Source organism: Oncorhynchus keta, chromosome 30 (genome assembly GCF_023373465.1).
Source record: "Oncorhynchus keta strain PuntledgeMale-10-30-2019 chromosome 30, Oket_V2, whole genome shotgun sequence".
In the NCBI taxonomy this organism is placed as follows: domain Eukaryota; kingdom Metazoa; phylum Chordata; class Actinopteri; order Salmoniformes; family Salmonidae; genus Oncorhynchus; species Oncorhynchus keta.
In genome coordinates this window covers 31,630,163-31,645,160 of record NC_068450.1, presented here as the reverse complement: position 1 = coordinate 31,645,160, position 14,998 = coordinate 31,630,163, and the positions used below count along the sequence as shown (strand labels likewise).

Below are 14,998 nucleotides of genomic sequence, written 5' to 3'. Positions count from 1 at the left end.
TTTCCACTGCTCCAGAGTCCAATAACTGCCAGCTTTACACCACTCCAGCTGATGCTTGGCATTGTGTATGGTGATCTTAGGTTTGTGTTTCATAAAGCTCCCGACGAATAGTTATTGTGCTGACGTTGTTTCCACGGGGAATTTGGAACTCGGTAGTGAGTGTTGCAACTGAGGACAGACGAGTTTTATGCACCACATACTTTTGCACTCTGCGGTCCCGTTCTGTGAGCTTGTGCGGCCTACCACTTTGGGGCTGAGCCGTCATTTCCATTTCACAGTAACAGACATTACAGTTGACAGGGGAAGCTCTAGCAGGGCAGAAATTTGATGAACTGACTTATTGGAAAGATGGCATCTTGTGATGGTGCCACGTTGCAGCTGAGCTCTTCAGTAAGGCCATTCTACTGCCAATGTTTGTCTCTGGAGATTGCATGGCTGTGTGCTTGATTTTATACATCTGTCAGCAAATGTGTGGCTGAAAAATGAATCCAGCAATTTGAAGGGGTGTCCACACACTTTTGTATATATAGCGTATCTTTACTTTTACTCAAGTATGACAATTGTATACTTTTTCCACCACTGATAAGGACAGTATATTGCTGTGACAAAGTATACATGTAAAACAGCCTGTTTATTGTAATGATTGTTTTTTCTTAACTGTGCCATTGGAAACATGTTCTGTGAATTCCAGTGTACTGTTTTTTTCACCCATGCCCTTTATGTATATAATGTTCAATACGTTTCAATAAGGACAGTATTTTGCTCATAAAATAAGGACAGTATATTGTAAGAGGTGATACAATTAGGTTGATCCGAAAGACAGTTACTTCAAAGCCAGGTCATGACGGTGTTGGCCTACAGGTTAAGAACCACAAGTTTTTCATTTAAAAAAAAATTCAAAATACAGATAAACAATTTACATTCTTACATCATACAAAACAGAACGCAGGTATTAACGAGAAAATACTAAAACAAACAAGAAATAAAATAAATAAATAATTGTAGTGCAATTGTAATCACTCTGAAAAAATCTTATTGTAATGATTTAGGAAAATGTTATTCTTATTATTGTTCACTAGGGTTAACGTTTTAATGAAATAGAAATGTGTATAATACAAATGTGTAATTTTGGTAAAGAATTTTGGATTTTTTTGTTTGTGTATAAAGTATTTGGCAACAAGAATTTAAAAAGTAACAATAATTTCAGTGGTCTTGTTATCATTGCAATAGTAACATATTATATATTTCATGTCAAAAACACAGGCAGTGTTCATAATGGTAAATAAGTATTTTGTAAGGTTTTCCCAAAATTCTGACACAAATTTACATTCAAAGAACAAATGAGACAGATTCTCACCTTCTTTTTCACAGAAAACGCTGATATCATCATTGGCCACAACTTTGGATATCATAGAATTACATGGATATATCTTATGTAATATTTTAAAGTGCACTTCCTTAACTTTGTTTGGTATACAATATTTGTAAGGTCTTAACCATGCATTTTTCCAGACTATGTCAGGAATAAGCATGTTCCAGAAAAACTTTCCTCTCGGTGTAAGTTGAAGAATGAAGAATTTGTCTTATATATTTATTACAACAAGATCTCTCAAGTAAGCCCACGCCTTCCAATCTGAGTTCTGGATAAACTTTGTGATCATTCCCAAAACTAAGATGAGTTTTCATTAGTCTTCCAGACCTCCTTCAGCTCTTTTATTAGAAAGGACTGACTTTTTTAGTTTGTGAGACTTATTTTTCCAGATGAAGTCAAGAAACGACTTATCTCCCAATATGTAGCGGGATTTACACATAAAGACAATGAGGGGTACACCAAACGAGGCAGTCCCTCTGCCTTGGGCAGAAGTACTCTCCCAAGTATAGAAAGATCTCTTTGTAGCCAATTTTTAAATATATTTTATATTTTCTTAATTTTAGGAAAGAAATTCAAATGTTGTCTGACTAAGTGGTTTTTTGACAGATGTATTCCTAAATATTGAACACAGTCCTTTACAGGCATATTTTCTATTTCTTTATCATCAGAGACAAATAAACATAAGATTTTACATTTAGAAACATTCAGCATTAATCCTGATGCAATAGAAAATGCAGTTATAGCATTAAGGGCGACCTGGTCTTTATCTCTTAAGAAAAGAGTAGTATCATCAGCCAGTTGGGACATTTTGATTTCTTTGTTAAAAATGGTTCAGCCATACACATGTGCATTATTCAGAATATCTAGAGATAGAAGTTCAACAACCAAAATGAATAAAAATGGCGAAATTGGGCATCCCTGTCCTACACTTCTGTTGATACTGAATATTTTGGAAGTATTAAGGTTTAGTAACACAGAACAATTTATAACTTCGTAAAACATGCGAATTACTTTGATAACATTTTCCCCCTAATCCAAAAAGTTTAAGAGAACCTAAAGATAAATTCATGTTCAGTTATGTCAACGGCTTTACAGAAGTCCAAAAATAAGACAACAGCATCTGAGTCAATTGCATCTGAATAATCTGTAAGGTCCAAGACTAAACGAAAGTTAGAATTGATGTGACAGCCCTTCATAAATCCTGTTTGAGTCTCATTTATAATGGTATCTATTCCTTTCTTTAATCTTTTGGCATAAACCAGAGCAATCAATTTGTAATCAATAAAGTAATTGGTCTTCAATTGTCAATGAGAGAAGGGTCTTTATCGGGCTTCGGAATCAATGAAATAAGGCAATGTTTCATAGTGGAGACCATTTCCCCACTTTTAATGCAATCTTGAAATATTAAAATTCGAATCTTCTAGTAACTCACAAAACTGTCTATAGAATTCAACTGACAGGCCATCAGGGCCAGGTGATGTCCTTTTATGAACCACAAGGTGCCCAGACGCATGATGGTGCTGTTACATCATAAACGGGTAATAGAGGCGCGTAATAGGGCCGTTCTTGAAGGGATGAGACATTCAGTAGCTGCAGAGAGACAGCAGCATCAGGGCGGACGTTAAAGAGCGCTATTCTAAATGGAAAGACGATAGAAATAACAGACACTTGTAGTGCGAATCACTGATACGGAATTGATTTGTGTGCTTTCAGATTGAAGCATTACTGCGTTAGGCCTATAGCCTCGTTTTTCTAGCATACAATGGCGATACAAACCCGAAAAAGACGGTGGTTAGGTGGATGGGCATTTCCTTATTTTGCTCTTCTTTTTCTTCATTTGAAAGGAATCTCCGGACAGATACGATACTCCATTCAAGAGGAATTGAAAGTGGGAACGGCAGTTGGGAATGTAGCTAAAGACTTGGGATTCGACACCTCGAGACAAGCGGACCGGAATCTTCGCATTGTGTCTGGAACAAAGCACGAGCTCTTCCAGGTTAACCAGAGAGATGGTGCTTTGTTAGTGAACCACAGAGTAGACAGAGAGGAACTGTGCGTAAAAAATACGCCGTGTTTCATCAACCTAAAAGCGGTGATAGAAAATCCGCTAGAAATGCACCAAGTGACAGTAGAGATAATAGATGTAAATGATAATTCCCCTAAATTCCCCGAGGAAACATATAATTTGGAAATACTAGAGTCCGCATTGGCAGGGACACGGTTTCAAGTGGAGGGAGCACACGACTCAGATGTAAGCTTAAATGCTTTGCAGTCTTACACCTTAAGCCACAGCCAGTATTTTCGTGTGGAAACAGAAGAATTTGGTGAAGACGGTAAAATCCCATTTCTAGTATTACAAAAACCATTGGATAGGGAGATAATTTCTCAACACACGTTGCTGTTAACAGCGTTAGATGGGGGCAAGCCATCCAAAACAGGAGCCCTTAATATCACAGTTATTGTGTCTGATATAAATGACAATGCACCAGTGTGTGACAAGCAGAAATACACAGTAACCGTAAAGGAAAGCGCACCTGCGGGGACGTTTTTAATTCGATTGAATGCCTCTGATACGGACGAGGGTCTAAATGGCGAGGTCAAGTACTCTTTGCGAGGCAAATTTAGACCTATGGGTGCTGAGCCCTTTGAGTTGGACAGTAAAACAGGAGAGCTAAAAGTGAAGGGAGGCCTTGATTTCGAGGAGAAACAAGTGTATGAGATGAAGGTACTGGCAGCGGATACAGGAGCAGTGTCTCTCTCCACACACTGCAACGTGCTGGTCAGAGTTGAAGACGTGAACGACAACAGGCCCGAGATTGACGTCACCTCTCTGTCCAGCCGGATCCCCGAGGACGCACCTCCCGGTACGGTGGTAGCGTTAATGGGGATGACCGACCTGGACTCGGGTGTGAACGGACAGGTAGTCTGCTCTTTACCGAAGGATTTACCGTTTGATCTGAAGCCTTCTCCGGATGGGCACTTCTATTCGTTAGTCACGAATGAATTCCTTGATAAAGAGTCTGTGGCTCGGTATGATATTACCATCACGGCTAAAGACTTAGGAACCCCTCCTTTGACATCAACTAAAGTAATTCAAGTGGAGGTAGTAGATGTTAACGATAACAATCCTCTTTTCACTGAAAACCCGTACACATTTTATGTAGTTGAAAACAATAAGCCCGGCATGCCTATTTTCTCTGTAAGCGCTTCTGATTTGGATGAAGGAGAACATGCAGCCATTACATATTCACTGGACCGTGGGAGCACGGGACAAAGCGTGACATCCTTCCTAAACATAAATGAAGGCAACGGTAACATTTTTGCACTAAAGAGCTTTGACTTTGAAACCCTCAAAACATTCCAGTTTCACATCATTGCCAAGGACTCTGGAACTCCGTCACTAAGCAGCAACGTCACAATAAACGTGTTCATTCTGGATCAGAACGACAACGCTCCAGTGATCTTGTATCCAGTCAGCGCTAATGGTTCCACTGCAGGTGTGGAGGAGATTCCCCGCAATGTGAACGCAGGCCATTTGGTGACTAAAGTGAGAGCCTATGACGCTGATATAGGATATAACGGCTGGTTATTATTTTCACTGCAGGAAGTTACTGACCACAGTCTCTTTGCCTTGGACCGTTATACAGGACAGATAAGGACACTTCGGTCATTCACAGAGACAGACGAGACAGAGCACAAACTGGTCATACTGGTAAAAGACAATGGGAACGTTTCACTCTCAGCAACAGCTACTGTGATTATCAACGTTGTGGAGCCCAAAGAGGCTTTTGCAGCTTCTGATGTTAAAAGCGCAGTAAAAGACGAGGAGGAGAACAGCGTTACATTTTATTTGATCATAACTTTGGGGTCAGTTTCAGCACTTTTTATTATCAGTATCATCGTGTTGATTGTAATGCAGTGCTCCAAAGCCCCAGACGATTCCTCCAAGTATTTGCAAGATGTGAATTACGACGGGACACTGTGCCACAGCATCCAGTACCGATCCGGAGACAACCGGTACACGTTAGTTGGACCCAGAATGAGTATAGGTTCTACTATAGTCCCGGGCAGCAATGGGAATACTCTAGTGGTACCTGACCACAGGAGAAGAATTTCAGGAGAGGTAAGAACTGTTTTTATCCGTTACTGCCTATTAAATCAGAGAAAGAGACATGTTTTGAGTGAATGTGTGTGCGAGCATGTTGTCGTCTGTGCGTAATGTCCACACGCAAACTCGCTGTGGGGGGCGCTGTCCATTGTGCTGAATTCCAAGCTCACTTCTTAGGTTAGCAGGTGAGTACATGCTAGGCTACTGCCTGAGGTGTATTATGTGTTATTTAACTGTGCACTCCTTCGATTTAGTATGTTTCTCTTCCTCCCATATCTAAACACCCCTTTATCTTTACTCGTTATTGTTTTTGTATTTTTACTGATATCGGCGAATTTACTGGACTCGATACAGACGACACACACGGAGCTCATCGTAGCCTGTTGGGTGGACAAGTATCCCGGACCACATGGTGTCAGTGTAACATAAGGAGACTGTTTGGTACTTTGTAGATTAGACCCTACCCCTCTCTGGGCTGTTTTGTTTCACACATTGAGAGACTGGTTTGGACATCCGAACAAGACGTGTATAGATAGTCAGATAATAGGTGTATTATTTTTCGGTACTGATGCATTTGATGCCGTATGGATCCTTACGAGTTGGCCATCTGACCAGTAGGTTTGTATTTTTTCATTGAGGATTGTGCTTAATTGTCTGTATAACGATGGGAGGCAGAGGACAAAGGCGCAGATGGGAATACTGGTGTGTTGCTCTGCGTTTCTCTTTGCTGCTGTGCTTCGTGGAGCAGGTTTCGGCTCAGATAAGGTACTCTATTCCAGAGGAGGTGAAAGAGGGATCTGTTGTTGGAAATGTTGCTAAGGATTTGGGTCTTGACGTCAGTACTTTGTTGGAGAGGCGGTTTCGAATCGTTTCTGGATCTAAGGACGCTCTTTTCCAGTTAAATCAGAACAATGGCGTCTTGTATGTTCATAAGAATATCGACAGAGAGGAGCTCTGTGATGGCACTGGCGTATGCTTGATAGACCTTGAAATTGTCGTTGAAACCCCGCTTGAAGCCCATTATGTAGGTATAGAAATCACAGATGTGAATGATAATTCACCTAATTTTCCAGAAAAGGAACAGAAATTTGAGATAGCTGAGCATACCCCTCCAGGTACACGGTTCCAATTACATGCAGCTCGTGATCCTGATGTTGGGATGAATTCAGTTCACACCTATAAAATAACGTCTAACGATCATTTTGAAATCGATGTGCGGCAAAGCGACGAGGACAAAATACCGTTTTTAGTTTTAAAGAAGTCGCTAGATAGGGAACAAGACCACAACTACACGCTTCTCCTAACAGCGATAGATGGAGGTATTCCTCAAAGATCAGGCACGCTAAATGTTACAATTGTTGTTCTAGATAGTAATGATAACCGTCCCGTCTTTAGTCAGGATACATATAATGTTAGGATACAAGAAAACGTTGGAGTTGGTACAGTTGTTATTAGAGTAAATGCAACTGATGCAGACGAAGGAAGTAATAGTGAGGTTGAGTTCAGCCTGGGTAAAACCTTAAGGAGAAAAGTCTATGATATGTTTGAACTGGATAGGCTAACTGGAGACATTAGAGTTAAAGGTGAGGTGGACTTCGAGGACACAGAGGTGTATAAACTAGATGTTCAGGCCTCGGACAAAGGACAACCTCCACTGACTGTGGAATGTAGAGTGATCATAAAGATAATCGATATTAATGACAATGAGCCAGAAATTGATGTAACATCCCTCTCTAATACAGTTTCTGAAGAGTCCAAACCAGGAACTGTTATTTCTCTCATCAGTGTGACAGATAAAGACTCTGGTATTAATGGTAAAGTGATTTCAAGTATATCGGAGAATATACCTTTTGAATTGAAGTCATCATATAAAGAAAACGTATATTCTGTCGTCACAAAAGGACGTTTAGATCGAGAACTCGTCTCCCATTATGACATCACTATAACAGCCACTGACTGTGGTCAGCCTCCTCTGTCCACATTCAACACTCTGAGCATCCAGATATCAGATGTGAACGATAACAGTCCAGAATTCTCCCAAAACCCTCTTGAGTTGTACTTAGTGGAAAATAACGCCCCCGGTGCATCCATACTCTCTGTAATCGCTTCTGATAAAGACTTAAATGAAAATGCTGCTATTTCATATCACATTGTTAGAGGGGAAGGGACACAAAACGATATGACATCTTTCTTGAATATCAATTCTGACAACGGACTTATTTCCGCCCTAAAAAGCTTTGACTTTGAAACCCTTAAAACATTTAAATTCCAAGTTCTAGCTACAGACTCTGGAATTCCGTCACTAAGCAGCAACGTCACAGTGAATGTGTTCATCCTGGATCAGAACGACAACGCTCCAGTGATCTTGTATCCAGTCAGCGCTAACGGTTCCGCTGAAGGTGTGGAGGAGATTCCCCGCAATGTGAACGCAGGCCATTTGGTGACTAAAGTGAGAGCCTATGACGCTGATATAGGATATAACGGCTGGTTATTATTTTCACTGCAGGAAATTACTGACCACAGTCTCTTTGCCTTGGACCGTTATACAGGACAGATAAGGACACTTCGGTCATTCACAGAGACAGACGACACAGAGCACAAACTGGTCATACTGGTAAAAGACAATGGGAACGTTTCACTCTCAGCAACAGCTACTGTGATTATCAACGTTGTGGAGCCCAAAGAGGCTTTTGCAGCTTCTGATGTTAAAAGCGCAGTAAAAGACGAGGAGGAGAACAGCATTACATTTTATTTGATCATAACTTTGATGTCAGTTTCAGCACTTTTTATCATCAGTATCATCGTGTTGATTGTAATGCAGTGCTCCAAAGCCCCAGACGATTCCTCCAAGTATTTACAAGATGTGAATTACGACGGGACACTGTGCCACAGCATCCAGTACCGATCCGGAGACAAACGGTACATGTTAGTTGGACCCAGAATGAGTATAGGTTCTACTATAGTCCCGGGCAGCAATGGGAATACTCTAGTGGTACCTGAACACAGGAGGAGAGCTTCTGGAGAGGTAAGAAATGACCCTAACCTTTTCTCTCCATAATGTATTTTATTTTGATCATGTTTGGTCCGTGGCTAATGTATGTAGGCAAAGTGGTTGCTGTCCATAGTGCTGAACTTCAAGCTTCCCTAATTAGTTGGAGAGAGCATGCTAGACTACTACCATACCTGCGTTTTCTGTTATTTTGCTATGTATCTGCTCACCTTCCATCTCAATGTGTTTGTTCTCGTTATTTGATAGCTAATGTATGCATATTTATTGGTATGTAATCTCTCGGAGCTCATATATTGTGGATGGAATCCCAGCCCACAGGGTGCCAGTGTAGCACAATGATACTGTTTGGTGCTTTGTACTATAGGCCTTGCCCCTCTCTGGGCTGTTTTGTTTAGCTTCTATCTCATTTGGTTTGTTCTAGAGCGAGCTGAGCAGAAATCCGCAAACCCTGATATGTTGGACAGAGAGAACCGTATTCTTTTCCGGTGCTGAAATATTGGATACAGTATGGATGATAACGACTTGTCTATCTGAATATTAGGATACTATTTTTTTTCATTGAGGATTGTGCATAATTGTCTGTTTAGCGATGGGAGACGGAGGACAAAGGCGCAGATGGGAGTACTGGTGTGTTGCTCTGCGTTTCTCTTTGCTGCTGTGCTTCGTGGAGCAGGTTTCGGCTCAGATAAGGTACTCTATTCCAGAGGAGGTGAAAGAGGGATCTGTTGTTGGAAATGTTGCTAAGGATTTGGGTCTTGACGTCAGTAGTTTGTTGGCGAGGCGGTTTCGTATCGTTTCTGGATCTAATCACGCTCTTTTCCAGGTTAATCAGAACAATGGCGTCTTGTATGTTCATAAGAATATCGACAGAGAGGAGCTCTGTGATGGCACTGGCGCTTGTCTGATAAACCTGAAAATCGCTGTTGAAAACCCCTTAGAGATTCATTATGTTGGTGTAGAAATAACGGATGTTAATGATCACTCGCCCAGTTTTACTGAAAAGGTTCTGCACTTAGAGATAGCGGAAAATACCCTTCCTGATACGCGCTTTGAACTCCAGACCGCACGGGATGCAGATGTTGGATTGAACTCTGTGCGCATGTACGTATTAAGTAGTAATCCTCATTTCGAGTTGGAATTAATTGATAATGGAGACGAAGACAAAGTTCCGTTTTTAATCTTAAGGAAGGCTATTGATAGAGAACAAAACACAAACCACTCATTCATTTTAACAGCAATAGATGGAGCCAATCCTCCGAGATCAGGTACACTAAATATTACGGTTACAGTTGTTGATGTCAATGACAATCGACCCGTTTGTGGTAAAGATATCTATTCTGTTACTATCCAGGAAAATGCACCTATTGGAACAACCGTTTTAAACATAAACGCCACTGACACAGACGAAGGTCAAAATGGTGAAGTTGAATATGCACTTGGTAGAAACATAAAGCGCAAAGTCCATGACATATTTAATTTGAACAGTCTTACTGGTGAAATTCGTGTCATAGGCCCAGTAGACTTTGAAGAGAATGAGGTTTACAAATTAACAGTGCAAGCCTCTGACAACGGACAACTCCCACTATCAGTCGACTGTAGAGTTGTCATCAAGATAACGGATGTAAACGACAATAAACCAGAAATAGAGGTGACGTCACTGTCTAACATGATATCCGAGGACTCAAAGTCTGGAACAGTCATATCTCTCATTAGCGTAACGGATACAGACTCCGGTAACAACGGCAAAGTCCTATTAACAATATCCGAGGACGTCCCATTTGAATTAAAACCATCATTTCAGGACAATGCGTATTCTGTCGTCACAATAGGGCGATTAGATCGAGAACTCGTCTCCCATTATGACATCACTATAACAGCCACTGACTGTGGTCAGCCTCCTCTGTCCACATTCAACACTCTGAACGTCCAGATATCAGATGTGAACGATAACAGTCCAGAATTCTCCCAAAACCCTATTGAGCTGTACTTACTGGAAAATAACGCCCCCGGTGCATCCATACTCTCTGTAATCGCTTCTGATAAAGACTTAAATGAAAATGCAGCAATTTCATATCACATTGTTAGAGGTGAAGGGACACAGAACGATATGACATCTTTCCTGAATATCAATTCTGAAAATGGACATATTTCTGCTCTAAAAAGCTTTGACTTTGAAACCCTCAAAACATTCCAATTCCAAGTTGTAGCTACAGACTCTGGAACTCCGTCACTAAGCAGCAACGTCACAATAAACGTGTTCATTCTGGATCAGAACGACAACGCTCCAGTGATCTTGTATCCAGTCAGCGCTAATGGTTCCGCTGAAGGTGTGGAGGAGATTCCCCGTAATATGAACGCAGGCCATTTGGTGACTAAAGTGAGAGCCTATGACGCTGATATAGGATATAACGGCTGGTTATTATTTTCACTGCAGGAAGTTACTGACCACAGTCTCTTTGCCTTGGACCGTTATACAGGACAGATAAGGACACTTCGGCCGTTCACAGAGACAGACGAGGCTGAGCACAAACTGGTCATACTGGTAAAAGACAATGGGAACGTTTCACTCTCAGCAACAGCCACTGTGATTATCAACGTTGTGGAGCCCAAAGAGGCTTTTGCAGCTTCTGATGTTAAAAGCGCAGTAAAAGACGAGGAGGAGAACAGCGTTACATTTTATTTGATCATAACTTTGGGGTCAGTTTCAGCACTTTTCCTCATCAGTATCATCGTGTTGATTGTAATGCAGTGCTCCAAAGCCCCAGACGATTCCTCCAAGTATTTACAAGATGTAAATTACGACGGGACACTGTGCCACAGCATCCAGTACCGTTCCGGAGACAAACGGTACATGTTAGTTGGACCCAGAATGAGTATAGGTTCTACTATAGTCCCGGTCAGCAATGGGAATACTCTAGTGGTACCTGATCACAGGAGGAGTGCTTCTGGAGAGGTAAGCGCTGCACATTTATAATCTTATGTGCTTGTTTTTGGCCTATACAAAAATATGATGACACAGCAACACTCCTTTTTCTACAAACGGCATTTCTGTGCATAATGGCTGGTGTGGTTGAGGTCATCTCTAGTGGTGCTGAATTGTACATTCCTTGTTTTCCGTTGAACGGGTGTTGTTGCCTTCTCTTCTTTTTTAAGTGTGTTGGCCAATCCTCTACATCATTTTAGTAGCTTACTGTTCCATACCATTTTATATTCTTCCTCGACCTTTCCTCACCATTTTACATTGCTATTCTTAAGGGCTCCCGAATGGCGCAGCGTTCTAAGGCAATGCATCCTGGTTCGAATCCCGGCTGTATCACATCCGGACTTGATTGGAAGTCCCATAGGGCGGCGCACAATTGGTCCATCGTCGTCCGGGGTTGTCCGGGGTAGGCCATCATTGTAAATAAGAATTCGTTCTTATCTGATTTGCCTCGTTAAATAAAGGTTAAATGAAAAAAAATGGACCCATTGCAACTGGGGGCTTTTATCAATACAAATAGTCAAAAGCAAATGTATGTACAAAACAATGCAGTCTACAGTGGTAAACAGGAGCTCGGAGCGCTGGGTGTCAGTATAACACAAGGTGACTGACTGGTGCTTTATAGAATAGGCCCTGCCCCTCTCTGGGTTATATTGTTCCGTACATAGGTCGGGGCGGACATTAGAACAAGAAGATAGACATCAAGGATTGTGTTCTATTTCGCTGATGAAACATTGGATAAAGTGTGGATAGAACCCCGTTTGCCATCTGATCTTCAGGATTGTATTTTTTCATTGAGGATTGTGCATAATTGTCTGTTTAACGATGGGAGACGGAGGACAAAGGCGCAGATGGGAATACTGGTGTGTTGCTCTGCGTTTCTCTTTGCTGCTGTGCTTCGTGGAGCAGGTTTCGGCTCAGATAAGGTACTCTATTCCAGAGGAGGTGAAAGAGGGATCCGTTGTTGGAAATGTTGCTAAGGATTTGGGTCTTGACGTCAGTAATTTGTTGGAGAGGCGGTTTCGTATCGTTTCTGGATCTAAGGACGCTCTTTTCCAGGTTAATCAGAACAATGGCGTCTTGTATGTTTATAAGAATATTGACAGAGAGGAGCTTTGTGTCGGAAATGTTGCATGTGTGATAGATCTAGAGATCATTGTTGAAAACCCGTTAGAAGTCCATTACGTAGGTGTAGAAATAACAGACATAAACGACCATACCCCCAGCTTCTCCGAGAAAGATATACACATCAAAATAGCTGAGAATAAATTGCCAGGGGCTCGTTTTGAACTCCAGGCTGCGCGTGATTTGGACTATGGCATAAATTCAGTACGTACCTATAAATTAAATCAAAACGAGCATTTTGATTTAGAGCTGCGAGATAGCGGGGAAGGTTATAAAATTCCTTTTTTGGTTTTACAGAAAGCCTTAGATAGGGAACTGAAGACCAAACATGTATTACTGTTGACAGCATTGGATGGGGGGAATCCACCTGGAACAGGTACTCTGAACATCACTGTCACAGTCCTTGACACAAATGATAATCAACCTGTATGTAGCCAAGACGTCTACTCAGTGACGTTACAGGAAAATGCTGATATCGGTAGGATTGTAGTAAGGGTTAACGCAACTGATACAGACCATGGATCAAATGGAGAAGTTGAATATAGACTTGGTAGGAATTTAAAGCGTGGAGTATATGACATATTTGAACTGGATAGCCTTACTGGAGAAATTCGGGTTAAAGGTACAGTAGATTTCGAGGATAATGAGGTGTACAGGTTAAATATAGAGGCGTCTGATAAAGGCCAACCTCCACTGACTGTTGACTGTCGAGTTATTATAAAGATAACTGATGTAAATGACAATAAACCATCTATTGGTGTTACGTCCCTCTCTAAGACGGTGTCTGAAGTTTCTAAACCAGGAACTGTTATTTCTCTCATCAGTGTGACAGATAAAGATTCCGGTATTAATGGTAAAGTGCTTGCTAGTATATCTGAAGACGTGCCATTTGAGTTAAAGTCATCATATAAAGAAAACGTATATTCTGTCGTCACAAAGGGACGTTTAGACAGAGAACTCGTCTCCCATTATGACATCACTATAACAGCCACTGACTGTGGTCAGCCTCCTCTGTCCACATTCAACACTCTGAGCATCCAGATATCAGATGTGAACGATAACAGTCCAGAATTCTCCCAAAACCCTATTGAGCTGTACTTACTGGAAAATAACGCCCCCGGTGCATCCATACTCTCTGTAATCGCTTCTGATAAAGACTTAAATGAAAATGCAGCAATTTCATATCACATTGTTAGAGGGGAAGGGACACTAAATGTTTTTGCATCTTTCCTGAATATCAATTCTGATAATGGACTTATATCCGCACTGAAAAGCTTTGACTTTGAAACGCTCAAAACATTCCAATTCCAAGTTGTAGCTACAGACTCTGGAACTCCGTCATTAAGCAGCAACGTCACAATAAACGTGTTCATTCTGGATCAGAACGACAACGCTCCAGTGATCTTGTATCCAGTCAGCGCTAATGGTTCCGCTGCAGGTGTGGAGGAGATTCCCCGCAATGTGAACGCAGGCCATTTGGTGACTAAAGTGAGAGCCTATGACGCTGATATAGGATATAACGGCTGGTTATTATTTTCACTGCAGGAAGTTACTGACCACAGTCTCTTTGCCTTGGACCGTTATACAGGACAGATAAGGACACTTCGGTCATTCACAGAGACAGACGAAGCTGAGCATAAACTGGTCATACTGGTAAAAGACAATGGAAACGTTTCACTCTCAACAACAGCTACTGTGATTATCAACGTTGTGGAGCCCAAAGAGGCTTTTGCAGCTTCTGATGTTAAAAGCGCAGTAAAAGACGAGGAGGAGAACAGCGTTACATTTTATTTGATCATAACTTTGATGTCAGTTTCAGCACTTTTTATCATCAGTATCATCGTGTTGATTGTAATGCAGTGCTCCAAAGCCCCAGACGATTCCTCCAAGTATTTACAAGATGTGAATTACGACGGGACACTGTGCCACAGCATCCAGTACCGATCCGGAGACAAACGGTACATGTTAGTTGGACCCAGAATGAGTATAGGTACTACTATTGTCCCGGGCAGCAATGGGAATACTCTAGTGGTACCTGAAAACAGGAGGAGAGCTTCTGGAGAGGTAAGAACTGTCTTTGAGCATTACACTTTGAAAGCATATGGCTGGTTATTTGAATGTATTTATCGTGCGTAATGAAATGTATGACGGAAGATTAAGCGCTTACTATCTACCTTGATGGCGTTGAATTAGTGATAAGTCTCTTGAAATAGTTTTTTGTTTATATGAGCATGAGATATGCTGATATTTGAAAACGTTGACTGATTAGTCAAAAACTAGGTCCCAACATGACACGTGAGTGTAATTTCCCTGTTTACAAACGGCTTTTCTGTGCGTAATGGAGAACTGAACTCGTTCATGCAATTGCTGTCCACCCCCTGTGGTGCTGATTTACAAGATCAT

General features: G+C 41.4%; 1 protein-coding gene across 7 annotated transcripts in view; it reads left to right on the top strand.

The window, feature by feature from the left end:
• Positions 1-2,999: 2,999 nt before the first annotated feature.
• Positions 3,000-14,998, top strand: part of LOC118372108 (protocadherin alpha-C2-like) — a 220,161-nt gene continuing 208,162 nt past the window's right edge. For 2 of the 7 annotated variants that reach the window (XM_052488268.1, XM_052488240.1), the window contains exon 1: positions 5,980-8,505. In XM_052488268.1, coding sequence (XP_052344228.1) covers positions 6,145-8,505 — 2,361 coding nt within the window. In that variant the 5' untranslated portion in view covers positions 5,980-6,144. Of the gene's footprint in view, positions 5,496-5,979; positions 8,506-8,956; positions 11,444-12,209; positions 14,660-14,998 lie in introns of those variants that run through there. The other 5 variants (XM_052488244.1, XM_052488265.1, XM_052488235.1 and 2 more) reach the window with 5 other exon arrangements.